Raw genomic sequence first — 16,712 nt, 5'->3', positions numbered from 1 at the left:
AAGTGCCAAACGGTTATAGTGCAGCTTGCATTACAAAAGAAAAAACATAGGCATATATATATTTTTTTTTGCTCTCTCAAGTGTTCAAATAGAATGTCTGTAAGAACTCATAACACCCTGCTTCCATAACATTCTTTTCCATTAATGTTAAACCCAATGATGTCATGACTATTGTCTTGCTGGCATATCACATATTTCTTTCTGTTTCAAGCTTTCCTTTGCATCTCGGTGGCACTGATTTTTATTTATTTATTTTATTTTTTTCTTTATTTGGATCTTTTAATTAAAATGAACTTCATTCCTCATGTCATTATAATGCGTTTATGTTGTAAGGTTTGTAAAGTAGATTATGTCAGATTAAATCTATTAAAGGCCTTTATTTAAAAATTAGAAAAGAGGTCATTTCAATGAAACCAGACTATCTTTGACAGACTTGATGAAGAGGTTTTAACATTCTGGAGATTTAAAGAGAAAAAAACTATTAAAATAAAACTTATTTTAAAATAAAAACACATAACCCAACATTCATGTGCCTTTCTTCTTGACCCTGTGTGTGTGTGTTTGTATGCAGGTTGTTTCCTCTTAACCCTCTTGTTCATGGGTTGCCGTGGTTTGGGGTAACCCCGCTCTACTCTTCATTTGTAATTACCCACCATCTGTGTTAACACATGTCCTAACATTGTCTTACCTCAGTGGATGAGAATGCCCCAAACTCACTACATTCATAACTCATATGAATATGTCAACTGGAACAAGTCTATCATGTACACCGTTAAAACATGAGCACGGTCATGTGCACCCAAAACATCATCTCATGACCAAATGATTTTTATTTCATTTAGTTTAAGGGTCTTTTTAAAAATGCTACACATTTATTGAGGATTATATATTTATATATCATAAAAGGTACATTATATAGGTTTCCTTGAAGAGAGTTTTCTATTTACAGCCTCATGAAGGATGCTGGAGAGCTTTGCTACAGTAAATTCAGAGTGATTGGGTTTTTCCTTCTCAATACTTGAAAAGGAAAACGATTGCAATCGCCATTAAAATCCATTTTTCCATAAGCCAACAGATGCTCTCGGATGTCTCGAACAAGGTCAAGGCTCTGTCTTTGCTTAGAAGAGTACCCGTTTCCTCTTAAGGTTCGAAATAGGTGCCCTCTGCCCCAATGCTCATCAGATAATGAGTTTTATCGAGGTAATTTTTTCAGCTAATTAAAACCTGACGAAGCCTTAAGAGAAGGATGATTCAGTCTGAACCCTCAGGGTGACTTCAATCTTGTTTTATACCTGCTAGGACACACTTTTAGCATTAGGGGGGCTATATTAGACACCAAATAATCTAAATAATTAGCTGTACATCAAATTCAAACAGATTCAACTGAATATCAAGCACCACTGCAGCAGCATTAACGCAGAGCTTATAGCCACCTGCTGGTATACATATGAAACTACAGTTGTGGATTATACAGCATTCATCAAATCTGGTGACTTTGGTGTGGTGGTTTAATGGAATGTGTAAAATATAATAAATTACAATATACTATAAATAACATTTATAATAAAATATTTAATCTTAAATAGTCCATTTAAAAAAATTGCTGTAGAATTAATTTTCATTTAGAAATTTCACAAATGACAAAATAATTACATTTTGAAATAGTATTTTCTTATAAAATGTACTCCATTCATTTTTATTTATAAAAACTGTTTTTACAGTGTAGTCAATGCAATATATAACACAAAAAGGACTGTGACAGCAATGCATTTTTTGTGTGTGTGTGTTATAGTAAACAATGCAGCAATAGGTTCTAGTAAGTAGAATAGCATAAAAATCAAGTAAATTAAATTTTAGCTTCACACAAGAAGGGTAAGGAGGTTATGTGGTTTAGTAGTAAATGTCTGAGGTGGTAAATGTGGAAGTGGTTTTGCTTCAGAGGGTGTCTGGATAGATAAGGTCTGTCGATGTTGACCGCAGGCCTTATTATGTCCGCTGGTTCTTGATAGCAAACAATGAGTCATTTAAGAAGCATTTAAAGAGCAGAAAATACTGAAATAAAACAGGAGGATATGGAGGTGGGTGCTTTTCCATGACAGCAATAAAAAGCTTTCATGTGCAGAATCGATAAGGCATTTTTGTTTTGCTCTCAACCCCTCTGAACCCCTTAAACTTGCCCCCCTCCTATTCCTGCCCCTCCTGACCAATCCAGACTCAGACAGCCTCTCCAGCCAGAACCATCCCAGCCTATCAGATGGCGAGGAGCAGCTGGAGCGGCTGCAGCAGGCGGAGCTTACACGCAGCAAGCCCATGTCTCTGTGGAGGGCGGTCACTGTGCAGGCCTGGTTGGAGGTTGTCATGGCAATGCCCATGTACATGCGTGCCTGCTCAGAGAATGTCAAGAGCGGGAAGGTAAATGTTTTTTCATTACTATTATTATTATTTTGCCTATTCTTACCATTCTTATCATTCAGATTTCTGTTCTGGACATTTATGCAAATCAGTGCTGATTTAATTTGAAGATGCCTCATTTGTAAATTTGAACAGCACTTCAGAAAACTCCTAATACAAAACAATTGCCTTAATGTACTGTTATTAGTCCACTGGGGAAACTATGGTGATTTCTTTCAGTTAAAAAAATGACCCTATTCACCTATAGTGTCTTGCAAACTCACAAAAAGCATAACTCACAAGCAATTTATAACACTTTCCCTGATTCTAAGATAACATTTTCAGTTTTGTGGCTGCTGATTAGTACTTTATCTTCATATAACGTCCAACAAATATTTACATCCCCGATGCTTACAATGAGCCGTGACATTAATCTAGTTAATGATTACTCAGTTAAACCGGAATACCTCACGGTGATGTGATGTGATGATGTCACAGTGAGCTGCTTCTTGCTGCAGGTGTTGCTGGGGTTGACCGATGAGGACCTGGAGCTGGGTTTGGGCATCAACAGCCCCATGCACCGCAGGAAGCTCCGTCTAGCTATTGAGGACTACCGAGAAGCAGAGAATGGACGGGGGTGAGCAGCCACACCTACACACAAACACACAGGTGCATTGGCATTGGTTTTGTGTTACATTTTGTGTCCCTCAGGCTTTCCAAAGCTGCTGATATGGATCATCACTGGGTGTCTAAGACCTGGCTGAGTGATGTCGGGCTTCCCCAGTACTCACAGGTCTTCCACAACCAGTTAGTGGACGGCAGAGTACTGAACTCCATCACAAGGAGAGACCTGGAGACCATCTTTAACATCACCAACAAGTTCCATGTTACCAGCATCCTGACAGCCATTCAGCTTCTGCAAATGCTCAACTTTGACAAAGAGGCAAGAATTTTTTGTATACACTTTCGCATTCACTCTGAAAATATAAAATGTGAAGGTCTTTTTGGTGATACTGTAAAACATCATAATGTCTCTGCAGACTATGCAGGCACGTCATGCTCAGTGTGAAAATCGAGATCTGGATCCGGTGGTCTGGACCAGCCACCGTGTCATTAAATGGATCAGAGACATTGATCTTAAGGTAATACAGAGTTTATACAATGTACACTAATATTCAAAAGATTGGGGTCGGTAAGATTTTTTTTATGTTTTTGAAAGCAGTCTCTAATGCCAAAGTGGCCTAATGGTAAGTGAGTTGGGCTTGTAACCCAAAGGTTGTGGGTTCGAGTCTCGGGTCCGGCAGGGATTGTAGGTGGGGTGAGTGAATGTCCAGCGCTCTCTCCACCCTCAGTACCAAAAGGTGAGACCCTTGAGCAAGGCACCAAACCCCCAAATGCTCCCTGGGAGCTGCAGCATTGGCTGCCCACTGCTCCGGGTGTGTGTTCACGGTGTGTGTGTGTGTGTGCGCGCACTTGGATGGGTGAAATGCAGAGCACTGGGGTCACCATACTTGGCCATTAAATGCCACACACAGTAAAATGTGTAATACTAATACCATTTAAAATAATTGTTTTCTATAATTATATATTTTAAAAAGTAATTTATTCATGAGATGGCAAAGCTGCATTTTCAACAGACATTACACCTATAATTAGTTGTGCTGCTTAACTTTTTTCAGGATTTTTGTAACAATTTAAAAGTCTTTACTTGATCAAATTATGTCCTTGTTGAATAAAAAAAAGTAAAAAAAAATATATATATTTTTTTTTGAAAAAGTCGTGTGCGTGTGTGTTAAAAAAAGGAAAATATATATATAAAAAAAAATTTGAACAGCAGTGTATGTGGAATATTCAGTGTTCTAAATAAGTATTTGGAAACTCAAACCATACTTAACAATATATAAATGTCATAAACATACCTGATAAAATGTCCAACCTGTTTAATGCAGGAATATGCTGATAGCCTTCAGAACAGTGGCATCCATGGCGCAGTGATGGTTCTAGATCCGACCTTCAGCGCTGACACCATGGCCAAGGCTCTAGACATCCCCAGCAATAAACACATGATCCATCGTCATCTATACGAGGAAATGAAAGTGCTTCTCAACCCAGCAAGGTGAGTGAAGCTTCATTTCTGTAGAGTCATAAGTATGTATTTTATAGTCCCGCAGTATATGACAATCTAAACTGCAAGTAATAGCATAGTTATTCGAGCACTAGTAGTCGTCAGCCATCAAAGTAGCCTTTATCATCCAGGCGCTCCAGGATACTCGATTTTGATTGGTCAATCGCGCCATCCAGCGATCGCTGTCGTCCACGGCAACGCTGCATATCCGTCCGCTCGTCACTCATGTTTGTACGTTTTGTCAAATAGACTGAATCAAGAACATATTTTCTACAGTAGGCTATGCAATATTTTTAAGCGCCTTTGGAACACAACGTATGAGCGGATAGTTACAAAGAATGTTTGCTTTTGGATATCACATTTTTAAGTTTTGTATTTTATTCAATAACAAAGAGGTTGAATTTTTTTGTGTGTAATATTATTTTAATTATTGGTAGGTTTTATTTACGCTTATGACGATTTGTTAAAGTTTTGTGGCATTTAAAAATGAAATGTGAACATTTCAATAAATTAAAAAATAAATAAATAAATGTCTTAAAGCTCTCTAAATTACTTTGTAACATAATTGATTAACCCCCTTACGTTTAATCTCATTTATATGTTATAATTTTCTTTTTTTTCTAATTTAATATATCCTACATTATTAAATTTAAACTCAAATCAGTATTTCATTTACATTTATTTATTTATTTTGTAATTAATACTCACTCTGCAGAATAACAGTAACTTTTATGAGTGTGACTGAGCAGTATTTCTGTCTTACAGAACTAACCAGGCTCAGGACTACAGGAAAGAGGGGACTCCTACACATTCTCCCGTCTCAAACTGCCGCAAAACTGAGGAAGGATTTTCTCCCAGGCAAAAAGTTGGCAAGGTATGGGCTGTCCTGTTGTTGACACAACTTTGTCTGTGCAACTATTATTGTTAATGATTTGTAAAAGAATAAATAACCTTTCTGTCATTCCACAGAGCCCTTTGAGATTCAATCCACTGGTCACTGTTGGGAGAGATTTGACTTTTCAAGGCGGCTGTGGATCACCACCAAGAGAAGATCGCATCAAGATCCTGCAGAGGACCAAGGGCAGTCCCATGCACGGTTACTCAAGCATAGAGATCACTAACGTCTGAGGGCAATGGTTTGTGTTTGCCTCAGAAGACCTAAGGATGAATCTACCCTAACCTCTGAATGGACCAAATGAGCTCAATTATTTGTAAAAGAGATTTGAGAATTGACCATTTGCACTTTCAAGAATTTTGTATTGCCAACAAATCACAACTATAAGCACTTAATTAGAAATTTTATAGACACGCTGCATTAAAAAGCAAATATTTTGTTACTAACATAGCACATAAATGAACTTGTCCTGATTCCTGTAAATTCCAGTCAGAACTGTAGGTGTGCAGCTGAAATCAATACTACATGTCCAGATGTCCATTCCCTCTATTAAAGTAATCACAACACTGTGCTTTTTTAAGGTTACAGGAAATGCTGGAACGATGAATAGCGCTGTGAATATATTGTGAAATCACTTTGAATGCCTCAGTGAAGTCTTTCTTTGTTTAAATACATCTGTTGACATCTGCTAAGATGTTTGTTTCCACAAGTCTCATTTGCTTAGAAATTTAAAAGCAACCACCACTTTAGTAATGTAGTGTGGATAATAGATTAGTCTCATGAGGATCACTCCAGTTGAATTGAAATGAGTTTTCCCACATTTAAAAAAAAAAAAAAAAAACTAGGGGAATGAAAGGAATTTTTTTTTCTTTTATTCCCTTTTTGTGATTTTTAACATCTCTGTCTTACCATGCATGCAGTTCAGTTAGTTCAATGGAATATATATGTATATAAATGCATTGTGACTATCATGCACAATAAGGAAATTAAAGCATGATCTGGTTGGAAAGCCTTTAATCCTCTCTTTAAGGAGTCAGAGAATGATTTTCTGTCATAAGAAAAATGTATGGAAAGGTAAATTGCAGTATACAATCTACAAACCAATGCAGCACATGCACAACATATTCTACAGCTGTGTTTTTCCGCATGGAGCCACAGGGCAATGAGAGCAAAACAAGTTCTACAGCTCGTGCAACAGCATTGATCTTTTATGCAAACAGCCTCTGTCACTGGGTCCACACAGCAGGTTAGATAACACGATTCGATTAATAACTTCTTTTCAGATCTTGTTCAAGATCTGGTCAGGAATGGCAACTATGAATCACAGATTTCCTGCTGGGTTTGACTCAGATTGTCTATTGATAGACAGTGTGATGTCAGTTGCACAGTATACCAGCACTAGGAGATGCACAGCTCAAGACAGTTTCGGTGCTTTTTGCAATCACTAATCATTTTGATATCACTGTATTTTGTGGCATTAGTGAAACTGTACTTTTGAGAAACATTTGTATATAGATTCATACCATGTGTCATTGACACAATAATCTGTATAGAAAAATAAAACTCTACATACACGTATTTGAGTGTTGGTCTGTGTTTGTTTATTGGGTTTTGTTTTTATATATTATACACTGCTGTTCATAAGTTTTGGGTCAGTAAGATTTGAAGAAATTCTTCTTAATAAAAAAAAATAATTATAAAACAAAAATAATACATGCAATAATTTAATTGATCAGGATTGAAAGTTAAAGGATTTTTTTTTACAAAAGATTTAATTTTTCATTTCAAATTAATTTTTTTTTTTTTTTTTATTAAAGGGTTCTTGAAAATTTTTTTTGATTTTTGATTTTTAAATAGAGTTTCGCTACCTATATGCTTGCATAAATTATTAACGTTTTCGCAAAAATATTAAGCAGCACAACACAGAGATAAGGCCTACACACACACACACACACGCACACACACACTATTAAACACACACACACAATATTAAGCAGAAAAACATAGAGATAAGGCCTACTGCTATTGTACCTCTAGGTAATTCCCAAGGAAACCCATTTTTCCGGCGTGTAGGACCACGATCAGCTGTTTTATTTCTCTTTGAAATCCGACTCGCATTAGGACCAAGCGTCCTACTCAACTCTTCACAAATGAGGAGTAGCACTCGACTTGATTTGAACAAAGTTCCTGTCTCTGTTTAAGCCCACAAAGTTTCGAAGCAGAGTGAGTGGGACTGGAGTTAGAGTATTCATACAGCTTTCTTTTTTGTTTTTCCTTAAACGAATGAAAGGATCCTGAGGACGTTCGTTTCACCTGCGGCTGAGAGCTACACCTGCCTCAGGTACTATCATGATGACACAAGCAGCGAAGGGCGTTGAATCTCCGCGAAACTTACGTTAGGCCCTAAACTTTAGGACAGAATCTTCCTTGTGATATTATAGTTTCAGGTCAGTAAGATGACATTTATATATCAGTTATTCATGTTTTATCGTATTAGTGCACATTTGTTTGTAAAATCGTCGCTCACATGTAATGTCATCGTTTTTTTGTTTTTTTTTGAGTGAAACTATAGTAGGCTATATTGTCCCCAACTGGACTATTTCCAGTTGGTCAGTCAATTTAATCTTTAAAACAAAATCTTTAAGGTCTTTAATTTTCCCAGGGTGGTTTGTACTGTAAACAGTGACGCTGGAATACTGCAGAAATACGATCTGCTAAGTGTTGCCCTTATAAAGTTTTACCATGGTAACCGGTAAATTTCCAAGTTTACTACTTACTGTTAAATCTGAATCATTATAAATTATAATGGTATCTCGTCCAAACAGTGTAAGAAGCTTACAGAATCAGTCACTGTGGATTGCACTGTCCAATCTGTTTCAGTTTTGTTCATCTTATTTTACATTAAAACAAGACAATCTAATATTATTAAAACATGCCAATTAAAAGGGAACAAAATACACAACAACATAATTTATTTTATAAAACAACATACATCTGAAAACAGTTTTATACTATTTTTTTTGAAACCACTAAATAATTATACATCATTAATTAAAATACATAAATAAATAAAAATACTCATCATCACTTTCAAACTAAAAGATTGGTTTCTAATTCATGTCTTGCTTTCTCCATCTGATGAGGTTTCCCTCCATCTCTGAATTAGTGGAGGTTGTGGTTTAAAAAATGTAATTAATTATAAAAAAAAAAATTAATACTTCAATGCATTTAATTGATCAAGCATGACAGTAAAAGCATTTATATTACAAAAGATTTCATTTCAAATAAATGTTGTTCTTTCTGTTCATCAAAGGATCCTGAACAATATTTTGTAGTTTTGTGTATTTTATTGGTTGATCTGCCGTCACATGAATAAATGGCATTAAAATCAATAATACTGTTTATATTTAATTTTATCGAATTAATTGATCCTTGGTGAGCATAAGTGACTTCTTATGGCCTACACACACACACACACACACACACACACACACATAAATTGAAAATGCTGTTGTACCTCTCGGTAATTCCCAAGTAATTCATGTCGTGCTTTCTCCATCTGGTAGGTTTCCATAAATTTCTCTCCATCTCTGAATTAGCGGAGGTTTTGGTTTAAATCTCTTCTTTGTAATTCACTTCAAGGCCACAACCCTAATTACTCCAAAAATATATTGTTCTGTTTATTAATTTGATATGGAGGGAGTTTATCTAGAATAAGGCTCTCAGGACATTCAGTCACACGACTTATATACTGAGTCCATCTAATCACTTTTATTTTAAAATTTAAATGATCATCTATTATGACGATTGGAGTATGAGTATAAATGAGTGAGACTGGCCTTATTTAACCCATAGTTACAAACTAATTGTATTTAGGTTGAAAAACCAGTGTCATAAAAACATAATTTGTTCTCTATACAAGATACAAATGCAACCAATTGATTTTATTGAATTATTATGTAACAATTCTGCCTTGTATTCTGTAAGAATAAGTTAAGATAAGCTCAGATAAGGTTGTGGGGTGCATGTTTAGATGGGGCATTTAGTGACCTGTGCTTCAGTGTCTGTTTACTTCAGGACAGGGAGCAAGAGTTGCTCTGTGTATTTTGACAGGCCTTCCTGGTCTTTTGTCATATTTCCCTATTTTATGTTTCTTTTGTTTTGAAAAAGAATTTAATGTTCTTTTCTCTCTTGGACTCCTTTGTAGACGTGTCGCGTACCCAAATCTGCATGTGATTAATATATTGCTTTCATTGAGAATTGTGCAAAAAAAAAAAAAAAAAGAAGAGTAATTTTCTCATAGCATCTCTTTCCTGAGGATGGATTAGAAATCCCTTTGAATAAGACTCCTCCTGCCTGTCTTTTACATTTAGTGTGCATTTTGTACTGCTTGTCATGTCTTGTTCTGTAAAAACCTGTTTTATTAGTGCCCCTAAACATGTAAGGCTTTTTCCAACTGTACACTTTGTTTCTATTTTTTTCTCTTTTTCCATCTCCATTCCTCTCAAAATATGAATAACAGAATCCTTGATTTCTTTTTTTTTCTTCAAGCCACTTGTTGTAAATCGAAATGTGAACATTATAAAACATATTTGGCCATTTACTCTTCCCCTTCAAGTAAATGACACCCACAGGCAGATGACTCATTCTGAAAGGTCCCACAAAGCCTGCAATTGTGATTTCTTTTTTTTAGTGGTCTACCTGAACACATAAAGTAAAACGTTCATAAAAACCGCTCAACATGTCACCTTAAGATAAAACATGCATATCCACAGCCGCCTAACATTGCACACTTACAAAAACATTTACAGAAGTATTTACATGTTGTAACAGGGAAATGTTTTAAGAGAACGTCTTGTATAAATATACTAAAAATTGTGAGCATTTTGCAAAGATAAATGAATTCACCTACAGGAGATTTGGTTTTGCTAATAGATGAGGCTGTTTGCCCTGTCTTAATGTGAATTTAAAGTAGCTTTTACCTAAAATGACACCCCTTCCCTATTTTCTTTCTGAGCACAGCGAAGTGCTCACATTCACAAGTGAACAATGCTGTGTTGTTATGGCAACAGTTAGTGTACGGCAGCAGCAGGGATGTGCAGAGGGTTCCCCAGGGGCAGGGGCTCAAATGTAAAAAAAAAAAATATATATATATATATATATATATATATATATATATATATATATATATAATATATATATATATATATATATATATATATATATCATTTTTTTTCTGTATTTTTGATCAAATAAATGCAAGCTTGATGAGCATAAGACACTTTCTTAATGCCGCATAATTATCAAAAATGGTAATATAATAAAGTACTTTCACATCACCATTTCACCGGCCTAGACCTCACATAATAGGCCTATAGGTGGCACTTGGGCTTCATTATTTATGATAGTTTCATGAAATTGTAAATGGTGTACCATACATAAATATAAGGCAATTGAATACTGATTACAATTATTGCGACTTTTTGGCGCTGCACGGTTTTGTGCAGTGCTTTTGTAGTCATTAGCATCCATTTTCTAAGCGATGTAATTTGATTTATAAAATGAGACAAACCGCAGATCCAGATCGTTCCACAAATGTCTTGTCTGAAAAAAACTCATAAAAAACTTGTCTGTCTTATGTAATTTTCAACTGATTTATGAATGAGGACGGAAAATGACCACTCCACATTATTGTCAAATGAAATTTGAACTTGTGCCAGATCATGATTAGTTGGTGTATTATACATGACAAACGGGCAGTGGTAAATTATGTAATATTCTAAAAGTATTAAATCGACACACTAGCTTTGATAATTGATGAAAAAAAAAAATTTAAATACTGTTAGTTCTTCTTGCGACCCACTCACTGAAAGAAGGTTTCCAAACAGACTGTGGAATAACAGTCAGTCAAGCAAAACCATAGACTGTAACCAACGCACGCAACCATAGCAATGTCTCAGATTGACAGATTATGTAAAAAAATAAACTGGAATTTTCAGACTTTTGAGCGATTAATTACTGTTTTGTACACATTGTCATGTTCATTATAATTCAAATGCGTTTTGTTTTAAATAATTTTAAAAAAGGGCAGGGGCTTGAGCCCCCAAAGCCCCCTCCCCCTTCTGCAGCAGCAGCTTAACTTCTCTGCACTGGATCAGTTCTATGTGATTTTTATTTATTTTATTTTTTTTCAGTGCTTGTAACCAGTGTCTTCCTGATGGGTCTTTAACTTTACTTTCAAGGACATTTCGTTGAAAGCTATTGTTGATGTTATAAAAGTGTGTATGGATGTGGGAAAGATTATGGAAGTGTTTGTAAATATTATCTTACATGCACTAATTTAATAACATTGAAAATATGTAATGGTGCTGTAATTTGAGGAGTTCAGAAATCATAAATTTAATTTAATAAATTTGTTTCTTAAATTTTTTTTTTTCACATCCTGACAAAAACAAGAATCTTTTTAGTGCTTGTATGTGTGAATATATGTTCATCGGTTGTGTAGTTGATGCTTTATCTGTGTTTTTTTTATTATTTTTGTTCTGTCATATTTACAGAATGATGGGAATCATCTTGTTGCACAAACCTTGTTGACTCATAAACCGGCTAAATGAGCTGCACTGTATTTTCTGCCAGGCTTTATGGTTGTTCACGAACCATGCACAAAATGCCTACAAACTGATTTTTACATTCAACATTAAAAAAGCAACTGTGGCTCCCACTTTAATTCTTTGATTGACACCTTTCATTTGTATCAAAGAAAGTGATTTTTCCATTTCTCATTCCTCTGAAAATATGAATAACAGAATCCTTGCTTTCTTTTTTTCTTCAAGCCACTTGTTGTAAATCGAAATGTGAACGTTGTAAAACATATTTGGCCATTTATTCTTCCCCTTCAAGTAAATAACACCCACAGGCAGATGACTCATTCTGAAAGGTCCCACAAAGCCTGCAATTGTGATTTCTTTTTTTAGTGGTCTCCCAGAACACATAATGTAAAACGTTCATAAAAACCGCTCAACATGTCACCTTAAGATAAAACATGCATATCCACAGCCGCCTAGCATTGCACTTAATGGCATACAAATGGCATATCCATTTGTATCAAAGAAAGTGATTTACTCACTCGTAAATGCAAATCACTGTACTTCCATTTAGGCCATATTTCTGCCATTTTCAATATCTTTTTTATAGTAAAAAACGCTCTCAGAAAAATTATTGAACTATATTATTGTAATAAATTGGAGAATCAAAATGTACTTTGTATTTACACGTATCAGAGGCTACTCTACAATAAAAACATATTGCAAGTTTCAAAGCTCAGAGTTAACTCTCCAGTTTAAAATATGAATTATTCTTTTCTACCCCTCTGAAATGCCAGATTTGAAATCAGAAGTATTGTGATGTCACTATTTCCCCTTAACACGACCCTTAACACAAGGAGGTGTGTTCTGCACAACTCATGTCTGTCCATCAATCACAAGAGCAATACTGTTGTTAGTTAATTAAAGAAAGACCTTTTTGGTGCAAAAAAATGTTACAAACTTTATAAAGTAACCTGAAGAAACAATATAAAATTCTGAATCTGCATTTTACGACCGTCATGACCTGTGATCAGTGTAATGTGTAGGGGTTTGTTACAGATGAAAGGGGCGGGCGGGGTTGTAGTGGACTAAATAAGTGGACAAGTCCAGCATACGTCACCAGAGAGAAGTCTGTTTCATTGGAACATCGACTTATAGCATTACAAATTATAAGGTCAAATATGAGTCTCACATGACTTAAAAGCAGTACTAAAATTATGAAGAGTTGCAGCAAGTTGTATAATGTCCATACATGGTAATCCTTTCCATGACATACTTAATGCTTCTGTTTGACCTCTTAGAGGGGCATTTTTGCTGTGGAGTTTCATACTTAATGCTTCTGTTTGACTAGAGGGGTTTTTTTGTTGTATTTGGGCCCCATTCCCAGTCATTTCCAGGAAGTATTTCCTCCTCATTAAAATGTTAATAACGTTTGTCTGTTTTTTTTTTTTTCTTTTCCATGTCACAGTGCTACTCTCATCCTCCACATTTGGACCACCCTTCTGGGTGTAAGTGTATGTTCGTGAGTATTGAAGAGGAGCATTTACAGCTATGTGCTCCAGTGGGCAGCCTCTGTGTTCAGGAAGCAGGCGTTCACCCACCAATAGAGAGGGCAGTAGCTCAGGCTCCCAGTATGCTCTCTGTGCACTGGGGGTGGGCTTGGTGGCACTCGGTGTTGTCATGATCGTGTGGAGCATAGTCCCTTCTAAAATGACACAGCTTCACAATGTTACAAACACGAACAACGGAAGTGACAGCGGTGATGAAGGGAAGACCTCGACTGTTGCATTTGTGCTGGTTGGAGCTGGTGTTGCCATGTTGCTCCTTGCTGTATGTCTCGGGGTAAGGAACAGGAAGAGAATGAGACAACGGGAAACTACAGGTGCAGGTGGTGCTGATTATGTGGATCGAGTCCGTAGAGATCAGGATGAGGAGTGAGTACTGCTCTATACTCATTAAACTTTCTCTCTCTGGTGTTACAATAGGATGAAAGGGTTAATGTCCAAATTTTTGTATAGGGTTGCACTGATATTAAAACTGTTATGATGTTATAATGGCTGCTGAAATGTAAGCTTTGCCATCACAGACACAGTAACAAATACAGTTTTAAATATATATATATTTAAATAGAAAACATTTATTTGAAATAATGGTATTGCATATTAAATTTTTAAATGTATTTTTGATTAAATAAATGCAGCCTTGGTGAGATTTTTTCAAAAGCTTTTTTTTTTAATTACTGATGCCACGCACACAATATTACTAAATAATAAAAAAAAATTTAATGAATAACAAAAAATTCCCCTAAAAAAAAAAAAAAATCTCTAATGTATCATGCATCCCTAGTTTTGTTCAGATCCATCTAGGTGAAACATATTGACCAAATATTATGTTCACCTGCATGCAACTCATGTCATCATTTGTCTATGTATATATAATATTAGATCAACTGATGAACCAGCACCCAACTTTGATGTCCCCACCTATGAGGAGGCAGTCACCAGTGGACAGTACCCTGTTCGGCAGAGCAACTTGCGACAGAGCTACCAGCTGCCCTCGTATGAGGATCTGATTGGTGCCGTTGAAAATGAAGGCCAGCAGCCAAGAGAAGGTAATGGCCAAGAGGCCTCTCAGCCAGCTCCTGGCCCCGGACCACAGCCTGCGGCAGCCGCTCGCAGCAGCAGCAGGGCCAGTCGCATCCTCAGACCTCTCAGAGTGCGCAGGATCAAGTCTGAGAAACTCCACGTGAAGGATATTCGTTTGAATATCCAAAACCCTGGACAAAGTGGGGTGGTGGCCATTGAACCGCTGACCCCACCACCACAGTATGAGGACAAGCCCCCTCAACTACCCACAGAAGTAGTGTAATGATTTCAATCAATGGATTTTGTTGAGTGTTTGGATCTGTGGGTTGTTTCGAAAAAATGTTGATTCATCCGTGCGGAAACAGAAATTTTTGTGAGAGCTATAAATGCATCTCAAAATCTGCCAAATTATGTAATAGGATACCTTCATGTGCGCTCTCAGTGCTTCTTGGACAAAACACTAAAGCCTACTTGAATGTTTTTTTTAACAGAACTTTTTATAGTTGAAGTATGGATTAGAGTAGTGCAGGGATAGGCAACGTCCATCCTGGAGTGCCGCTGTCCTGCAGAGTTTAGCTCTAACCCTAATCAAACACACCTGAACAAGCTAATAAAGGTCTTCAGGATTACTAAAGCCGAGTTCAGACTGCACGATTTTTGCCCCGATTTTGGCTCGCGACAGGTTTTGAGAAATCGCCGACAAATGCCTGAAATCACAGGCAAATCGGTGCTCGTTCACGCGAGTGACAATCACACAGTGTGAATGAGCAAAGACGCGATCTGAGAGAATCGCCGACACCCGTGAGATATTTGGCATGCTAAATATCTGGACCTGTCGGCGATTCAAAATCCTGCTGTGTAAAAAGTGTTCTGACTGAAAACTACATCGGCGATGACTGACAGCCAATGAAAAAGCAGCAGGGAGTTCGGGGAGGAGTTATAGACCACAGTATCAGCAAGCATGGCTTCGTTTCAGAAAAAGGCTTCTTCTCTGTCTATTTGGACCCAAGAAATGGGAGAAAAATTAGTAGAAATCAGCGCACAGGCAATTCGTATTGCAAGCTTCTTGCAGGCCACCATTTTTAAGAATAATCCCAGTCTCACGTGAGAACTCCGGTCTTGCACGCGTGATATCATGTTGTTTCCTTGTCACATCTCGCGTGTGTTTGCTTGTTAAAAGTAGTTTGCGTGCCAGACAGAGTTGTCGGCGATTCTTCCTATTGTAAAGTCATGCAGTGTGAAACCTTCTGTCGCCGATCCATCGTGCAGTGTGAACACAGCAGCGACTGAATGCTGGCCAAGATAGTCATGCAGTGTGAAAAGAACAGTGACCTGACTTCTTTGAAAATCATGCAGTCTGAACTCAGCTTAAGGCTACCGACAAGTGAGTTTTTTTTTTTTTTTTTTTTTTTTTATAGGGTTGACGCTAAACTCTGCAGGACATCGGCACTCCAGGACTGCCGTAGCCTACCCCTGGAGTAGTGTATTGTACTTTTTATTTTAAACTCTATGAGGAAGGATATGAATGCCACATGTCTCTTGAGAGAGAGATAACGAGAAAAACACGGTTCTTTGAACTTCCAAAGAACTACACTGTTTACTTCCAGAGAACTCCACTGTACATTGCAAAAAATAAAAACAAAACAAATTCTTAGATAAGAATAAATTACAACTGAAGAATGCCATCAAACTTTGGTCGCCATGTTGGAAATGCCAAATGCTAGTTACTGATTTGAAAATAACTGTCAAAAAATAATAATAATAATAATACAACTTTTTTTAAGGATTTTAAAGTGTTATTTTAAATCTGAATGTTCTAGTTTTTCTGCATACTTTTTTACTCTAAATATATAATATATTGAACCAGATATTGTACTGCTGTGGCCATAAAATACAGGGATGGAAAATTAATTTATACAATAGAAGATTTAATTCCAACTAATTTATTCAGTACCACTCCAATTAATAATGTAATGAATTTTTCAGTATGTGTTTGTTAACATTGTGTCACTCTCTGTTCTGTTTGCAACTTTGTCTGTTATTTTCCCCCAAATGTATTGTTCACTGTATTTAAGGGTGCAACGTTTAAACTTATTGAAATAGAATGGAATTAAAAGTATTTAAAAACTCAT

The 16,712-nt window shown here is 36.4% G+C and overlaps 2 protein-coding genes and 1 long non-coding RNA gene across 7 annotated transcripts in view; 2 read left to right on the top strand and 1 right to left on the bottom strand.

Annotated features, from left to right (window-relative positions):
* LOC109057470 (kazrin-like) overlaps positions 1-6,989 on the top strand; it is a 138,304-nt gene extending 131,315 nt beyond the window's left edge. For all 4 annotated transcript variants that reach the window (XM_042766432.1, XM_042766434.1, XM_042766435.1 and 1 more), the window contains 7 exons: positions 2,213-2,412; positions 2,910-3,028; positions 3,103-3,334; positions 3,432-3,533; positions 4,341-4,507; positions 5,282-5,390; positions 5,486-6,989. In XM_042766432.1, the coding sequence (XP_042622366.1) occupies positions 2,213-2,412; positions 2,910-3,028; positions 3,103-3,334; positions 3,432-3,533; positions 4,341-4,507; positions 5,282-5,390; positions 5,486-5,644 (1,088 nt within the window). In that variant the 3' untranslated portion in view covers positions 5,645-6,989. The remainder of the gene's footprint in view (positions 1-2,212; positions 2,413-2,909; positions 3,029-3,102; positions 3,335-3,431; positions 3,534-4,340; positions 4,508-5,281; positions 5,391-5,485) is intronic.
* On the bottom strand, positions 2,250-7,539 carry LOC122146608. Its single transcript, XR_006161128.1, has 3 exons — positions 7,443-7,539; positions 2,859-3,042; positions 2,250-2,384 (listed from the first exon to the last, which is right to left on the bottom strand). It is a non-coding gene; the product is annotated as an uncharacterized LOC122146608 (long non-coding RNA).
* A 37-nt stretch (positions 7,540-7,576) lies between these two features.
* On the top strand, positions 7,577-15,380 carry LOC109087007 (transmembrane protein 51-like). Of its 2 annotated transcripts, none has more exons than XM_042766439.1 (3): positions 7,577-7,752; positions 13,464-13,929; positions 14,440-15,380. In XM_042766439.1, the coding sequence occupies exons 2-3, from the start codon at positions 13,547-13,549 to the stop codon at positions 14,861-14,863; spliced, it is 807 nt and encodes a 268-aa protein (XP_042622373.1). In that variant the 5' UTR covers positions 7,577-7,752; positions 13,464-13,546; the 3' UTR covers positions 14,864-15,380. The 2 variants fall into 2 exon arrangements, with proteins under 2 accessions (XP_042622373.1, XP_042622374.1); XM_042766440.1 differs by having other exon boundaries at positions 7,577-7,858.
* Positions 15,381-16,712: the final 1,332 nt, after the last annotated feature.

Source organism: Cyprinus carpio, chromosome A11, assembly GCF_018340385.1.
Source record: "Cyprinus carpio isolate SPL01 chromosome A11, ASM1834038v1, whole genome shotgun sequence".
NCBI classification, from domain to species: domain Eukaryota; kingdom Metazoa; phylum Chordata; class Actinopteri; order Cypriniformes; family Cyprinidae; genus Cyprinus; species Cyprinus carpio.
The sequence above is the reverse complement of the archived record's forward strand: the minus strand, read 5'-3'. Positions and strand labels throughout refer to the sequence as shown.